Source organism: Neovison vison, chromosome 5 (genome assembly GCF_020171115.1).
Source record: "Neovison vison isolate M4711 chromosome 5, ASM_NN_V1, whole genome shotgun sequence".
Taxonomy (NCBI): domain Eukaryota; kingdom Metazoa; phylum Chordata; class Mammalia; order Carnivora; family Mustelidae; genus Neogale; species Neogale vison.
Genome location: NC_058095.1, coordinates 25,762,893 through 25,777,531, shown reverse-complemented (window position 1 = coordinate 25,777,531; position 14,639 = coordinate 25,762,893). Strand labels below are relative to the sequence as shown.

At 53.6% G+C, this 14,639-nt stretch overlaps 1 protein-coding gene across 2 annotated transcripts in view; it reads right to left on the bottom strand.

The window, feature by feature from the left end:
* The window catches only part of SLC43A2 (solute carrier family 43 member 2), a 45,021-nt gene extending 30,382 nt beyond the window's left edge, over positions 1–14,639 (bottom strand). The window contains exons 1-5 of one of the 2 annotated variants that reach the window (XM_044248181.1): positions 14,562–14,639; positions 13,496–13,705; positions 4,696–4,909; positions 3,484–3,539; positions 2,514–2,590 (exon numbers count right to left, since the gene is read on the bottom strand). In XM_044248181.1, the coding sequence (XP_044104116.1) occupies positions 2,514–2,590; positions 3,484–3,539; positions 4,696–4,909; positions 13,496–13,655 (507 nt within the window). In that variant the 5' untranslated portion in view covers positions 13,656–13,705; positions 14,562–14,639. Of the gene's footprint in view, positions 1–2,513; positions 2,591–3,483; positions 3,540–4,695; positions 4,910–13,495; positions 13,706–14,089; positions 14,238–14,561 lie in introns of those variants that run through there. The other variant, XM_044248180.1, reaches the window with a different exon arrangement.

The window sequence follows — 14,639 nt, the reverse complement described above, 5'->3', positions numbered from 1 at the left end:
GGAAGGGGGACAAACGGATTCTAGGCTGAGTGTGGAGACTGACATAGAGTTCGATCCCAGGACCCTGAGATCATGACCTGAGCCAAAATCAAGAGCCAGACACTCAACAGACTGAGCCACCCAGATGCCCCCTGCCAAAGGCTTTCTTTCTTTCTTTTTTTTTTTTTAAAGATTTTATTTATTTATTTTACAGAGAGAGATCACAAGTAGCCAGAGAGGCAGGCAGAGAGAGAGAGAGAGGGAAGCAGGCTCCCCGCTGAGCAGAGAGCCCGATGTGGGACTCAATCCCAGGACCCTGGGATCATGACCTGAGCCGGAAGGCAGCGGCTTAACCCACTGAGCCACCCAGGTGCCCCATGCCAAAGGCTTTCTTAAAGGTGATTCATAGTGTGGTGGTTTTAACCCACTTGTCTTCTACTTTATTACAGTAAAACATCTTTCTTCATCTCAGAGCATAAACTCCTGACATTCAAGGCCCGTCTCTTTTTTATCCCTAATTTTATCCCTAAATTCTGCCATAACATAGGCACAGCATGACCAAAATAATAGGAATGGTGCCAGGTTTTTAATTTTCATCTTGATGAAAGAGCTGGTCATTTTCATGCTGTCAAAGAACAAACAGAACCATGACTTTTGTTTCACAATTTACCCAACTTAGTGGGATTTGTGTACTTTGGATAGTTCGGAAATATTTCTTACTGTTTCGACATCTGTTTTCCCCCAGGAATTTGAGAAGGAGGGGGATACATCCATTTAAAAAAGAAATCTACCTGGTTAAGAAAATAGAAGTAACACACAAAAGAGTACAAAGTCAATCTCCCTCATATCATAGAGGGCAAGGCCGCCAGAGTTCCCAGAGATGCACTTGTCACTCACAGCCCTGTGTCTCCCACACCTGCGTGTCACCTACGTACAAAGTATACCACATACACAGCCCCCCTGTGCCTTTCACACCTAACACAGAGTTCTCTGAACTTTCCATTTCCGTGGGCTCCCACCAGACAGTCATCCCTTCCCACCGGGACAAAGTTAACCAGGCAAAGCACACGAAGGGGCAAAAGAAGAGGCACTGGGCCTGCCTGGGCCTGGCCTCAGGCTCAGGCTTACAGGCTGCAGGCAAGGGGTCACACAGATGCCAGCACCTCTCTGAGCTCCTTCCAAGAAGACCGGCATCCCCAGGGCTCCCTCAAAGCCAAACAAACGCCCCTCAACAGCAGGACTCCTGACCCTTAGTGGAAGGGGTCATCAGAAACCAGAGGCCCCTGCAAATCGGAATGGCAGATACCATGTCATAAAAATGTTTGTCACAGAGAACCTGAGGCAAGCCAGACTTTCCTGTCGGACAGAAATCTCTCTGAAGAGCATAGTATTCTCACTTATTTCCCACTGGCCAGCTCGGAAGGGCCAGCCTGTAGAGAGCTCCCTTCTTCCTCCTAGGGAAGACATGTTTGGCCTTCTTTGACTGACTTTCTTCTAACAACCTCTCCCACCTCACAAAGAAGCACGTTCTGTGGTATGCTGCTGCTACAGATAAGGTGGCACACTGGGGTGCCTGGGTGGCTCAGTTGTTAAGCGGCTGCCTTCATCTCAGGTCTGGGATCGAGTCCCACATCTGGCTCCTTGCTCTACGGGAAGCCTGCTTCTCCCTCTCCCACTCCACTTCCTTGTGTTCCCTCTCTCTCTCTCTCTCTTTTTTAAAGATTTTATTTATTTATTTGACATACAGAGACCACAAGTAGGCAGAGGCAGGGAGGGAGAGAGGGAGGAAGCAGGCTCCCCGCAGAGCAGAAAGCCCAACGCGGGGCTCGATCCCAGGACCCTGAGACCATGAACTGGGCTGAAGGCAGAGGCATTAACCCACTGAGCCACCCAGTTGCCCCTTGTGTTCCCTCTCTTGCTGTCTCTCTCTGTCAAATAAGTAAAATCTTTAAAAAAAAGAAAAAGAAAAAGACGGGGGGCACTCAAGCATCCCAAGAAAACACCTCTCTCCCCAGGGTGGCAGCTCTCTGTACCCTGGCATTCAGTAAACCACGACAAGTGGCAGCCATGTACACCCCTGAATTTTTCATTCCATTCTGGACAAAGGCAATGGTTCAGGGTGGGGAGATTTCAAGGGAGGGTTGTTTTTAGGTGGCACTGTTAACCAGAGCCGCCATGGGAAATGAGAGAAAAGAAAGTGGGTGGCAGCTTTTTTCTCTCTACTCCTGTCTTCTCTGAGCACGTGGTTAGTGAGCTGGCTTCCTCAGTATGTAAGCCAAGGTCAGCAGGCAAGGGATGGGCCTGCTCCAAGAGCTGAGTTCTGCTGCCTTCAGGCCTACCTAGAGAACGTCCCCAGCGTAGGAGGCCATGACTGGCTTTGCTGCCAGGCCACTTCATCCCCAGCAGTCCTCTCCTGCTTGGGATGTCCAGGCATAATAGGCAGATGCAACGTAAGGAAACTGAAGCCAACAAAAGCTGTCTCAAATTCACAGAGCAAGGACTGAACGAGATATCTTTAAAAAATCAATACTTACTGTTAATGAAGTGAAAGTCATGCACATCCCACCAAAGCCATTCAGAGCCAGGGAAACGAAGATGAGCACAGAGAGGGCTGTAAGGAAATGGAAAGCTCATCATCGGGGAACCACAGCTGAGCTTCCGGAAGGCGAGGGCCTGGCCCACTGCCTTGCAGGGAGCAAGCGGAATGGATGACAAGCCATCTGGGGTTAGTGATGGACACCTGGGGAGCTGGAACAGCCTCTTCCTCGCCACCCTCCTGTTGCCTATTTTACAGAGCCTGGGTTCCTGTGGAAGGTGTAGCCCCATCCCCCTTCTCCACTAACCTTAGCAGCAAGCCACACGCCTAAAGAAGCTGCTTTCTCCAAAAACAAAAATACAGGTGCTCAAAAATTAGCCAAGATTTTGGCAAACCTCAAGTGCTATTTTGGTGTTTGTTCTGAAAGTCCTTGAAGCAATGGCTCTACCTGAACAGGGCTGGGGACCAGCTGGATTCGAAGCCATCATTTTTTTCTTTTTAAGTAAGCACTACGCCCAACGTGGGGCTCGAACTCATGACCTGAGATCAAGGGTTGCATGCTCTTTCAACTGAGCCAGCCAGGTGCCCCAACTTCTAATCCATCCTTATAGTGCTGGCCTGGGCTGCCTCAGGGGACTCAGCTCCCAAGTTATGCACACATCCCTCAGCTGGCCTGGTTCTAGAACTCAGGTTGGCATCAGGGAGGGCATCGGGGCCTGGCCTAGCGTGGTGATGGGATGGGAGTATTGCACACCCCAGGAGCTTCTCTCAGACGTCTGTCTGGAGTGACCACTGTCTTACTCAGTCCCCCACTTAAGACAAGTGACAGGGTGAAGGCTAACAGGCATCCCCTCTGACTTGAGCAGTGAGCCCCAGGCCTGGCATGGCTAGAGCAAGCGGGTCTGAGAGCACCTCTGGGCACTCTCTCCCCAGTCCCTGCCCAAAGGGTAGAGGAAAAGCATACTCACAGTTCGGGTTACTTGCTCCATAGGCAATCAGCAAGCAGGAGACAGCAAAGCAGGCACTAAAAACAAGGAGAAACAGTACATTATTTATTATTACTGTTGTTATTAATGGTGTTCTTAGGAAGTACTTACTATGGGTCAGATGCTTCCAGAGAATTCACATACATTCTCTCGTTTAATTTAACAGTTCTAAGGAGTACAGTCGGCTCCATTTTACTGATGAAGAAAATAAAACAAAGAAAGAAAAAACCAGGGATGCCTGGGTGGCTCGGTTGGTTGAGCCACTGCCTTCGGCTCAGGTCATGATCCCAGGATCCTGGGATCAAGTCCCACATCAGGCTCCTTGCTCAGCAGGGAGCCTGATTCTCTCTCTGCCTCTGCCTGCCGCTCTGCCTGCTTGTGTTCTCTCTCTCTCTCTCTCTGACAAATAAATAAATAAATAAATAAAATCTTTAAAAAAGAAAGAAAGAAAGAAAAAGCCACACATTCTCACAAAGTCTCATAGCCAGCAGCTGTCTAAGCTAGAATTCAGGGTCCAAAGGCAGATCTGATGAACACCACACTACACTATCCCCTCCCATCCTCAGACTGGAGGCCAGGGTTTGGAAGTGAGTGGGCACGACCCATTCCCCAGGTTCCTACGCCCACTCTGCAGAGGAGTGGCAGTACCCCACTAAGCATGAGGGAGCTGAGCGGCAGCTTCTGAATCCTGTCTGCTTAGCTCCAACCTGGGGACCAAGGCCTCTTATGCTCCAAAGAATGAATGAGACTGATCCTCCACCCGTTCCCTTCGGGGTCACAGAGCTCACCCACTGCAAACTACAGCCCTGCAGATGATCATTTCCAGCGGCACTGGTTATGGGAGGGCTGCGGGCTGAGAGGACCCACTGCTTGGCGGACTAACCCTGAGTCTGGCAGACTGGAGCTTTATAGGCCAAGGGCATGCACCTCAGGAAGTGCAAACCAGCGTTCTTAATGACAAGCAACCACGAGCCTTCCCAAGCAGGCCCCAGGGCCCCAAGCCTTTCTTAAGCAATACTAGCACACAGCAAGGACCACAGGACCTACTGATTTGGTGGCAGAATGGAGAGAAACCCCACTCTGGGTGGGCATTTAGGGAGCTGACAGTGCAGCTGACAGCAGGGACCAGGATTCTCCACAGTGGGGATCTCAGCCCAGGAGCCCCACCTGCCCAACCCCAGCCCCTGCACTGACCTGCCCAGCAGCCTGAGCTTCCTTGGGCCATATTTGTCCATGACGATGCCTAGAGGCAGGGTGATGGCACTGAGCAGGAAGGAGCCTACGGTGAACGCCAAGTTGAGCATCTCATCCTGGGCCTGGCAGCTAAGCCAGCCATTCATCCAGCTGATATCCTCGGATTCCTGCTCCGGCTCTGCTGTGCTCCCCACTGTGCCGTTGGTGACAATATCTGTATGTGTAGAGGGAGGGAAACTTGATCACAGGGTTGAGGCAGGGATTCCCAAAGATCAGAGGGGCAGCTGCACATTCAGACCCCACTGGAAATGTTAGGTCTGGCTCTGGCTACCCCGGGCTGGCTCTGGCTATCCCAGGCAGGCTTGACTGACTGTGCATCTGGCCCCAGCCCCTTGGAGCAGTAACACAGAGGCTCTTATCTTTTGTAGAGGTCGCAAACCTTCTGGAGACTCCAATAAAGGAATCTATGCTCTTCCTCCTCCGAAAATGCACACAAAGGCTTGCCCACAGTTTCAGGGGGTTCCCGTGTCCCTTGAGGCACACATGAGCCCCAGCTTGAGATTCCCATTTGAGAGTAACCTACATCAGAGAAGACTAGGACTTAGGACCCTGCCTAGGCTGTGGGGCCACAGGCCGGCTGGAAATCTCAGCAGCTCTGTCCGTGGAAACAGGCTTCGGCCAGTCTACCAGGGCTCCACCCTAGACCACCTGAGCGGGACAAGCTGCTGGGGTCACTGCAATGCCCTGGTTCTCCTCGGTCAACCAAGGGGAAGAGCAGAACCCCTTGGAGAAGTTTTTTTTTTTTTTTTTTTTTTAAATTAATAGTCCTAAGTCATTAGCTTTCACTTGTTAAGGTCCACCTTTCATACTTTCCCTGCTGGGGTCATGTTTTGCTGTCCCCTGAGGCCACACCTGTGCTACCTGCAGTCTCGGCCCTAATCACCCCTCCAAAGTCCACCCAGCCCCATAGGGAGGAAGAAGTGCTGCGGCAGCTGCAGGCGGGAGGGTGGAGCACAGGCCTGAAGGCGGCAGGGGAAGCCTCTCCTCTCAGGGGCCCAGCTAGTTAAAGATGCTGACTAATCCTTCCAGAGAGGAGCAGCCTCTGATTAGATGCGAGGTCACACTGGGAGAGGCGAGGAAACACCTCTCTACTGATAACTGCCCCCTTCCCGATTGCGGCCCTCTGGCGCCAGGGCCGTAAAGCTGAGGTCGGCAAAGGCCTGCCCAGGCCTCCCAGGGCTGCCCCAAGGTCATGGAGAAGGATGCACTTAGGATGAATCATGCTATGTATGCCAGCCTCTCACCTACAGCCCCTGCTGGGGGCACATCGATTGAGGGGGAGGAGCCAGAATCTGGGCTCTGGGTTTCAGTTTTGGTACCTCTACTTCCTACTTGGATAACCTTGGAAAAATGACTTAATATCATTCTACCTGTTTCTTTATTTGCAAAATGGTACAATACGGTAGTTGTATCTACCTCTTAGAGTTGGGGGGAGGGGTGGGGAGATACATGAGGAACTCCGAACAACACTCTAGAGCTTACACGGACATAGAAAGTGCTCGATAAACAACAGCTATGAGCTGCTATTATTATCACTATTATGGGAGGCCTGGGATGGTGTAACTGGCCAGCAGAGGAGCTGGACAAAGGCACTGGGCGCGGGCTCCCACAACGGTGTGTGTGTACCATGACTTTGTGTCTCATCTCCCATTGGGCTGGCTGCCCACGTCTCCAGCACTTCACCCAGGTCCTGGGGTGCAGCAGGTGTTTACCAAATGAATGAAAACGATGGGAGTACTGCAGTCGGATCTGCAGTCGGATCACTGCGGCCAAGAGGATACAGACAAAAGAAAGGAAATAGGAAGTATGAAACCAAGGAGAAGACAGAGGGGATTTAAGGAGATGAAAAGCACAAGGTCAACCTTCTGAAACCACAGAAATGAAACCTAACAAGCCAGATTCTCTCCCCACCGCCAAACCCTGCCCCTCCGTCTCCTCAGAGAGGCCCCACTACGCTGACAGCACAAACACATGACCAGCAGGATCGTCGGAGTCCATGAGCATCCAGGTCAGAAGCCCCGCATGCATTGCCCTAGCCGGGGCCGGAGCCGCACGTCCGCGGAGGCATAGCTTCTGCAAAGGCGGCGCTCCCTCCGAGGCCGGCGCTGGTTTCAGTGGACCGCTCGCAGCCAGCAGCAACAGGAACTGCATGTGAAGTGGGAGGACAGGGTCTCCACACCGCAACAGCCATTTCCCAGTTGGTGTGCAGATACGAGCAAAGCAGCATACAGCCGTCACAGAGGGAACAACGGGTGGAGAAGGCGCCTCGGGGTCTGGGATCACTGGCTTGCGAACCCTGACTGTGGCCGCTCGGGGTCTGGGACCACACTAAAGAACACAGGAGAACTCAGGGCTTGGAGGACTCTGGGTCCGCGGCTGCAAGCAGAGACAGCTGGAGCTAGACAGGTAGCCAACGGAGCCAGGAAGCACTGTCTCTGAGTAGAGGCCCCAGGGTGCCTGCCCCCGGTTTTCCCAGAGCTGGACCCATAAACCCAAGACTGTACTTGCCACAAGAGAGAAGATAAATCCCAAGGCAATGTACTCAAGGCAGTCTCCCTGCTTTGCTGTAAGTGGGGATGGTGGTGGAAACATCTTGAATTTAGAAAGAACTAGACAGGGGCACTCCTAAGGAGAGAGGCAGGAGTGGAGGGAAGGGTATCTGTCCCCATCTTTTTTTTCCCCCTAAAGACTTTATTTATTTATTTGACAGACAGAAAGAGAGAGCGCAAAAGCAGGGGGAGCAGCAGAGGCAGAAGCAGGCTCCCCACTGAGCAGGGAGTCCAATGCAGGGCTCCACCCCAAAGCCTTGGGATCATGACCTGAGCCGAAGGCAAATGCTCAACCTACTGAGCCACCCAGGCACCCCTGCCCCCCATCTTTCATCCTGGAGCCACTACACACAGGAAAAGAGACTTACACATTTTGGACCACCAGCTTTAACTCTTTTTTTTTTTTTTTTTTTTAAATTTTATTTGTCAGATAGGGTGAGCACAAGCAGGGGGAGCAGCAGACAGAGGGAGAAACAGGTTCCCCACTCCCAGCAACCCCTCCATGAGCAAGAAGCCCTAAGCAGGACTCGATCCCAGGACCCTGAGCCAAATGAAGGCGGACATTCAGCGGACTGAGCCACCCAGGCATCTCCAGCTCTCTCTCTCTTTAAAAAAAAATCCCTGCCAACTGGGCTGCCTGACCCTTGCACTCCTGCCTCTAGGCAGTGATGTCCAGCAACAGATAAGCCCAGGATAGGGAGTCCAGTGGCCTCTCTTGTCTGCCCATGAAGCAATGCAAGAGAGTCCCTTGCTCCCAGAGGAGACTAAGTCTTTGGTGAGCCCCGCTTTGTTGGCAGTAAACAGCCCACATGAATAATCAGAGATCAGACAGATGCCCAAACACAGCCACACCCAGGCTGTTCCGCTCCCTCTGCTCCCACCTGGGCCACTGTGGGCCAGAAGAGACACAAACAGATAAGCACCAAAGAAGTGTCAAGCCCCAGGGTGTCCCTCCGCTCCCAGCCTAGCCTGTTCCCGCACCTAACCTGCACCTGTTTATCAAACAGATGCCTCTCAATTGAGCGGCCAGAGTGGCCTGGCCCAGTCCGGCCGGGGAAGGTGAACTAAGAGGACAGGCAAGGAATTGGTGTGGCCAGAGTGTGCCGAATCACTGTGAGGCTGCTGAGGGGCCGGGAAGAGAGAACAATGCCTGCACTGTTCAGCCCTCCTTGCAGCAGACTAACACACAATCCGTACACTGAAAGCAGGGGACAAAAGGGGGGTGCTATGACCCCACTTGGGCTCCCCTGGCATCCCTGGGTCAAGGAGGGGGTTCCCCCCACCCCAGAGAAACAAAGGGAACGAACGGCTGCATGATGCTTAAAGGAACAAGGGGGCACTGGGCTGGAGGCTCCTCGAATTCCTGAGCAGGCCCCTTTTCTGACTGCTTACTGCCTGCCCCCACACCCGGGATGCAGGCCCCTGGACCTCCCTGATGATGGTCCCTGCCCCAGGATCTCCTGTCTCTTTCCTAAATCCTTAGTCTATCCGGCAACAGGAAGCAGTATCTCAGTCCAACAGGGGGATGTAGATGAGAGGTCAGCCTCAGACGCAGAGCAAACACAAGGCAGGACACAGACAGTCAGAGGGCCATCCTGGGTAGGCCGGAGCCTAGCCTCTACTTGTGGCTGTGTGTGCTGGCCACTTATTCTGTGGCCTTCGTTCCATGTCGCTTAGTGCTTTCACTCCCCGCCCACCTTCCACAACAGGACACCGGAGGCTTTGGAGCAGCCATGGTGCTTGTCTGACGTCTCATAGACAGCACCTTATGAAGAAGCTGGATCTGAGTCCAGGCTGCTGGCCCTCAGAGTTTCTGGTTTTAGCCTTTAGGCTGTGCTGATGCTGTACTACCTGGGTCCAAGGCTTTCCAAGAGAATATGCTGAAGGGACAGAGACAGCACAGACAGCCCCAGGTAGCCCTTAAGGACACCCAGTATGAATGGGACTGACCCCAAGATCCTCCCTGAGAGTCAGCCCAAGCTGGACAGAATCTTAAGGCAACACCATGAAGACAGGTGGGGCCCACGGATGTGGGAGAGGGAAAGTGGGTCATGAAATGGGACGAAGAAAGGCAGGGTTGGGAGGAAAGGCTGAGGGCTCCAGCTCCTTTCTCTGACACACTGTGAGGCCATGGATACCAGCATTCAGACCTTCTCATCCATTGCTACAGAATGTTTGTTTTTTTAAATCCCAAATAAAGTGGGGGTGGAAAAGGGAGTAGGGGGAGCGGGGGGGTAGTGGAAACAGTCACATTCATAGCAATACAAGTCAAAGGGTGGACTTTCAAAAGCTATTAAAAGCCAGCAGCCTAGGGGCTCCTGGGTGGCTCAGTGGGTTGCCTCAGACTGGCTCTGGTCGTGATCCCAGGGTTCTGGGATCGAGCCCTGCATCAAGCTCTCTGCTCAGCAGGGAGCCTGCTTCCTCCTCTCTCTGCCTGCCTCTCTGCCTACCTGTGATCCCTGTCTGTCAAATAAATAAATAAAATCTTTAAAAAAAAAAAAAAAATGCCAGCAGCCTTTGCGCGAGGAGGAGACCATTAAAAGAGAGCCTCCAAGCAGCAGGGAAGGTCTCCTGCCAACCTCTCCCACCTTGGCCCACCTGTGGGGCCCCAGGCCCATCTCTGCTTCCCTGGTGGACGGCAGCCCCTCTGCCCTCTCAGGGCCCAGGGGACCAGCTTCCTGCTTTGTTTCATGAGGGGTACAGCTCCGCTGCCACCACGGGCAGCGAGACTGCAGTGATGAAGGGAACAGAACTCGGGTCTGCCTTGGTGTCCACAAATGAGCTAGACCGTGACTTCCTTGGGCAGAGACTGCAACTCCCACCCACGCCCCATGCCCAGTTTGTGGCAATACTGCAACAATTCCTAAGAGTCTAACAGGTGAATCTGATCGTCGCCCTCCTCTGCCCCGTCACTTCTTCCTGCCTTGAGAATAAAATAATCCAACTTCCCCACGTGGCCTCCTAGGCCATGTGGGCCCTAGCCACCTCCCACCTCTTCTTGCCCCCCTCCTCTCCCGACTCACCCCTCATTGCCCTCCCCGCTTCCCCCTAAACCTCAGAGAGGCCCTCCCACCCAAGTCGAACTGGATCCCCACTGCCGTGCTCCTTCCTGGGCCCCTGCTCTCACTGCAGTCTGGACCTCCACTTGGAAGCATATGGTCTGTGGGTTTGATGCTGGTGGACTACGGACTCCCTGAGGGCCAGGACTGCTCTACACCCCCCAGCACAACACCTCAATGCTTACTGGACATGTGGGTTAGATGAAGAGGAGATTAACAGCCCCCTGACCTGACCCTGTCCAGCGGGCCATCAGATGACAGAGAAAATGAAGAAAGAGGTCAAGAGTGGGGAGGTATGGCGGTCACCCTGAGGCCAAAAGGACACGGGTCTGGGAAATCCCTGGACTTCCTGGGCTAGGAAGCCAGAGAGCAGCCCAGCCACACCAGGGAGGCTGGGGAGGCAAAGCCCAAATGCTGGGCACAGGTCCTTAACAATCTCATATGGTGAAAAAGGCAAAAAGAGCTGAGAGGCAGCAGAGAAACAGGCTCACTCCTCCCAGCTCACCACACTGCAACCCAGCACCATGTGTCCGGGGCCAGATTTGGGCTGGCGTCCCGAGAATGAGTTCTGAGAACGTTTCAACAGGTTTAGGCAAATTTTCTTGAGAGAAAAACCCAAAAGCCAAGGTCCTATAAGCGACAAAAAGCTGACAAATTGGCATCTCAAGCAGCGGCAGACCAGTCAGCTTTTCACAAGTCTAACACAATAAACTCCATAAATGGCCCCACTGCTTCTCGGTAAGTCAGCCATCCACCAAGTTTAAACATATTAGGCCTAAGCAGAAACCTTGACCCTATATGCTCCAGGCACTCCCAGGGAGGCAAGGCCTGGAGGAGACTCCTGGCTCCAAAAGGCGACAGGCTACTTGGGACTCCAAGAATCGAGGAGCAGGGAGGCCAGAGAGATAAGCTGTGTGGAATCAGCGGGGCTGCCGGTCCAGGATGCTGGATCAGCAGGCTTTCCAGGTAGTCAGAAAAAAAACAAAAAACAAAATCAAAGGCAGGGGCAAAGGCACAGGATAAGAAGTTGATGTTCAACTGCCACCCTGACCCTTCACCTTCACTTTGGTTTATAGGAGGGACGGGGTCGAGGCTCTCACTGGCTTCAACACCAACTCAGCATTGTGTTGGCAGTCTCTGCAACTCCTCCCACTTTAAATGGAGGAAGAAGCCAAGGTCGAGGCAGGAATGAAGTGACCAGCCCCAGTGCTGCCAGTACCATAAAATACATTAAGTCAGTGGACAAGCTCAGAAAAGAAACCTAGAATCTGGCCTTCTACAGTAGGAACCTTTCCCTCCCACATTCCCCCCCGCCAAAAATCAACCACAACAGTCCCTCAGTCTGGATGAGACGCTAAAAGCTTCACCTGGAAATGAGGTTTCTCTCTGTTTTTAAGACCCTCGATGCAGCCTGAAAGAATCCATCAAAGAGGGAGGCAGGAAGGGTCATGATCTAAAACAGAGGAGAGAGGGAGGGAGAGGAGGAGCCAAACACTTCAACCTGCTCCTTCCAGAGTCATTAATCTGCTAACATCTCTTGGGTCAAGCAGAAAGCTTGTTCAAGGAACAAGGTCTGAGTGACCCTCCCATCTCCCTAGATTTCTTGCTGATGTGTGGAAAGGTCTGCCAAGAACCCTTAGGCTATTAGGAAATATTTCTGAGTAGCTAAAGGCTAAAGGTTATAAATTATACACTCTCTACCCTCCCCCAGGTGACCTCTGCATCCCCTTCGTTTCTCCTGCCCCTAACCTGCCCAGCAAAGCTTCCCTAGAAACTGAAACACTCAGGGGCACCTGGGTGGCTCAGTGGGTTAAGCCGCTGCCTTCGGCTCAGGTCATGATCTCGCGTCCAGGGATTGAGTCCCGCATCGGGCTCTCTGCTCAGCAGGGTGCCTGCTTCCTCCTCTCTCTCTCTCTGCCTGCCTCTCTACCTACTTATGATCTCTCTCTGTCAAATAAATAAATAAAATCTTAAAAAAAAAAAAAGAAACTGAAACACTCAGAAATCTCCTGGGACTACCAAGAAAGGGAAACAAGGACTCTACATGGGGTTATAGGTAGCATGAACTGGTCCAAAGCTTTCTCTTCCCCCCAATTTAGAACGCTAACAAGAAAAGGCATGCCAGTGCTGTGATTCAGAGGGTCAAACTCTAGCTGTCTCCCTCTAAGGGGACTTGTGCAGGAGCTGGCTGACGAAGGCAATGCAAGAGACATTATGGAGTTCAGCTATTAGGTAGCCACTGCTGGGGATAGCAGAGGGCAGAGGGAAACATTTCTTATAAGGTTACCTAGGAAAGGGGTAGAAGGGTAGAGGTGGGGAGGCACTTGGGTCTCACTGTTCAGCTGAATCTACTAATCTACAACAATTAGGAGCCTTGGATGGGGTCAGGGGGGTGTGAAGGTAGGAGTGGGGGTTAGATTTCTTATAGACAAGTATCCTCAACCTGCATTCAGCAAAACCAATGGTGTGGCAAAGAGAGACAACAGAACAAGTGTTATTTCCCTAAATACCCCCTTTGCCTCCCTCCTCAATGGCAGGCAGATAGAAGGCCACTGGGATGTTCTCACAGCCTGTGGGAGGAAACGTCCTTTGGAAAATCACAAAGCAGCAAAAAATAGACAAGAAATTGTAGCTGACAGGCCCTTAAGAGACTCCATAACGGCCTGACTAAAACATCTAGATTCCAGATGAAGCTTCAGTGGGGTGGAGGCCAAGCCACTTCCTCTCTCTTTCTGCACCCCGGCCACTGAGTCAGGAGTTCCTCTTTCTCACAGTCAGGCAGCAACATATTTAGTGCAGGCAAGTGATGTGCTATATGCACTGGAAGGAGAGGAGTCCAGCAATGTTCCTTAAGGCAGGAAGAAAAACACCCTGGACTTAGGGGGCTTCTGGCTCTACCGCAGTCCTTGGGCAAGCCAGAAGATGGGCCTGGGCCTCGATTTCTTCATCCACAAAACAGCCAATAACACGTATCCAGCAGAGAGGGCTGAGCGAGGATCAAACGGGGCTTCTGCTAAACCGGGAGGTGTTGCGCACCGAGAGGGTACTGCTGGCAGATCTTTCACTACCGTCTCGCCCTCTCCCAAAGCTCCCACTCCGGGAACCACCCCCAGCCCGAGCCGCCCGTCTCACCTGGCTCAGTACACAGGTACGAGTAAAAGCCCTCCGACTTGAGCATGATGAGCAGCGAGCCCCAGCCCAGGAGGACTGCCGAGAAGAGGAGGTTTTCCAGCACTGCTGTGCAGGCCATCCACCAGCGGCGCCGATGGGCTGTGGCCAGGGTGGGCGCCATGGCGCGGCGCGGAGGCCCGGCTCCGGCTTCGGCTCCGGCTCGGCGGCCACCTGCACACAGACCTCGGCGTCAGCGGCCGGCGCTGCCCACCCTGTGCGGCCAACCCCGGCCGCTGCCGCAGCGCGCGGGGCTTGTCACCGCTCCGCGGCCCAGGCGGTAGGGGCGCGCGGCGAAGGAAGCCCCAGCCCGGCCTGGGTCCTGGGCCAGCCTGTCCGCGGCTGGCTCGTGCGTCCGCCCTCAGCTCCGGGACAGCGGTCCCGGCCCGGCGGGGAGACCTCCCTCGGCGGGTTCCGAGGTAACCTGAGGCAGGGAAACAAGGAGGGACTAAGACATGCTCAGGGGCGTGGAATTAATCGGGCTCTCTGCAGGTCTGACACAGCTTGGGGACCTGTAGGAGAGGCACCTTACGTCCGGATACCTGGGCAGGGTCATACCTGGGGGGCTGACACTCCCTGGGACCCTGACAGGAGCCCTCCCGCCCGCACTGGAGACCCTTCCTCAGAGCTCGTTCCTTCAACCACAAGATCAGCGAACAGCGTCCGGAACGGCCCGCCCCCGACCCGCTCATTGGCCTGACGGCTAGAAACTGCGGCGCCATTGGCCGCTGTCTAGGTCGCTAGGCGCTGCGGCCACGCGAACCCCGCATGGGAAAGGCGAAGCCGGTTCAAACCGGCGGCGCGAGCCACTTGCGCGACCCCCAACCAGGGCTGTTTCCTCGGCATTAAGGCTGTTCCCATGGAAGCGGACCACCATCTCTCCATCTCCTAGCTGCCTCCTCTTTTCGTCATCTCTTCCCTGGCGGCTCCTCATCGGTCACATGTTGTCTCCCTACCGCCCCCCCCTTCGAGCGCCTTCTGTCCTCCTAGCACCTATGCCCAGGACCTAGATCCCCAAGATCCAGCTCACCAGGTTCCCAGCAGCGTGTATCGGGCCCGGCCGGCGCCTTTTCTGTCTCCTTTTATTCCAGCGCTTTTATTCCAACCC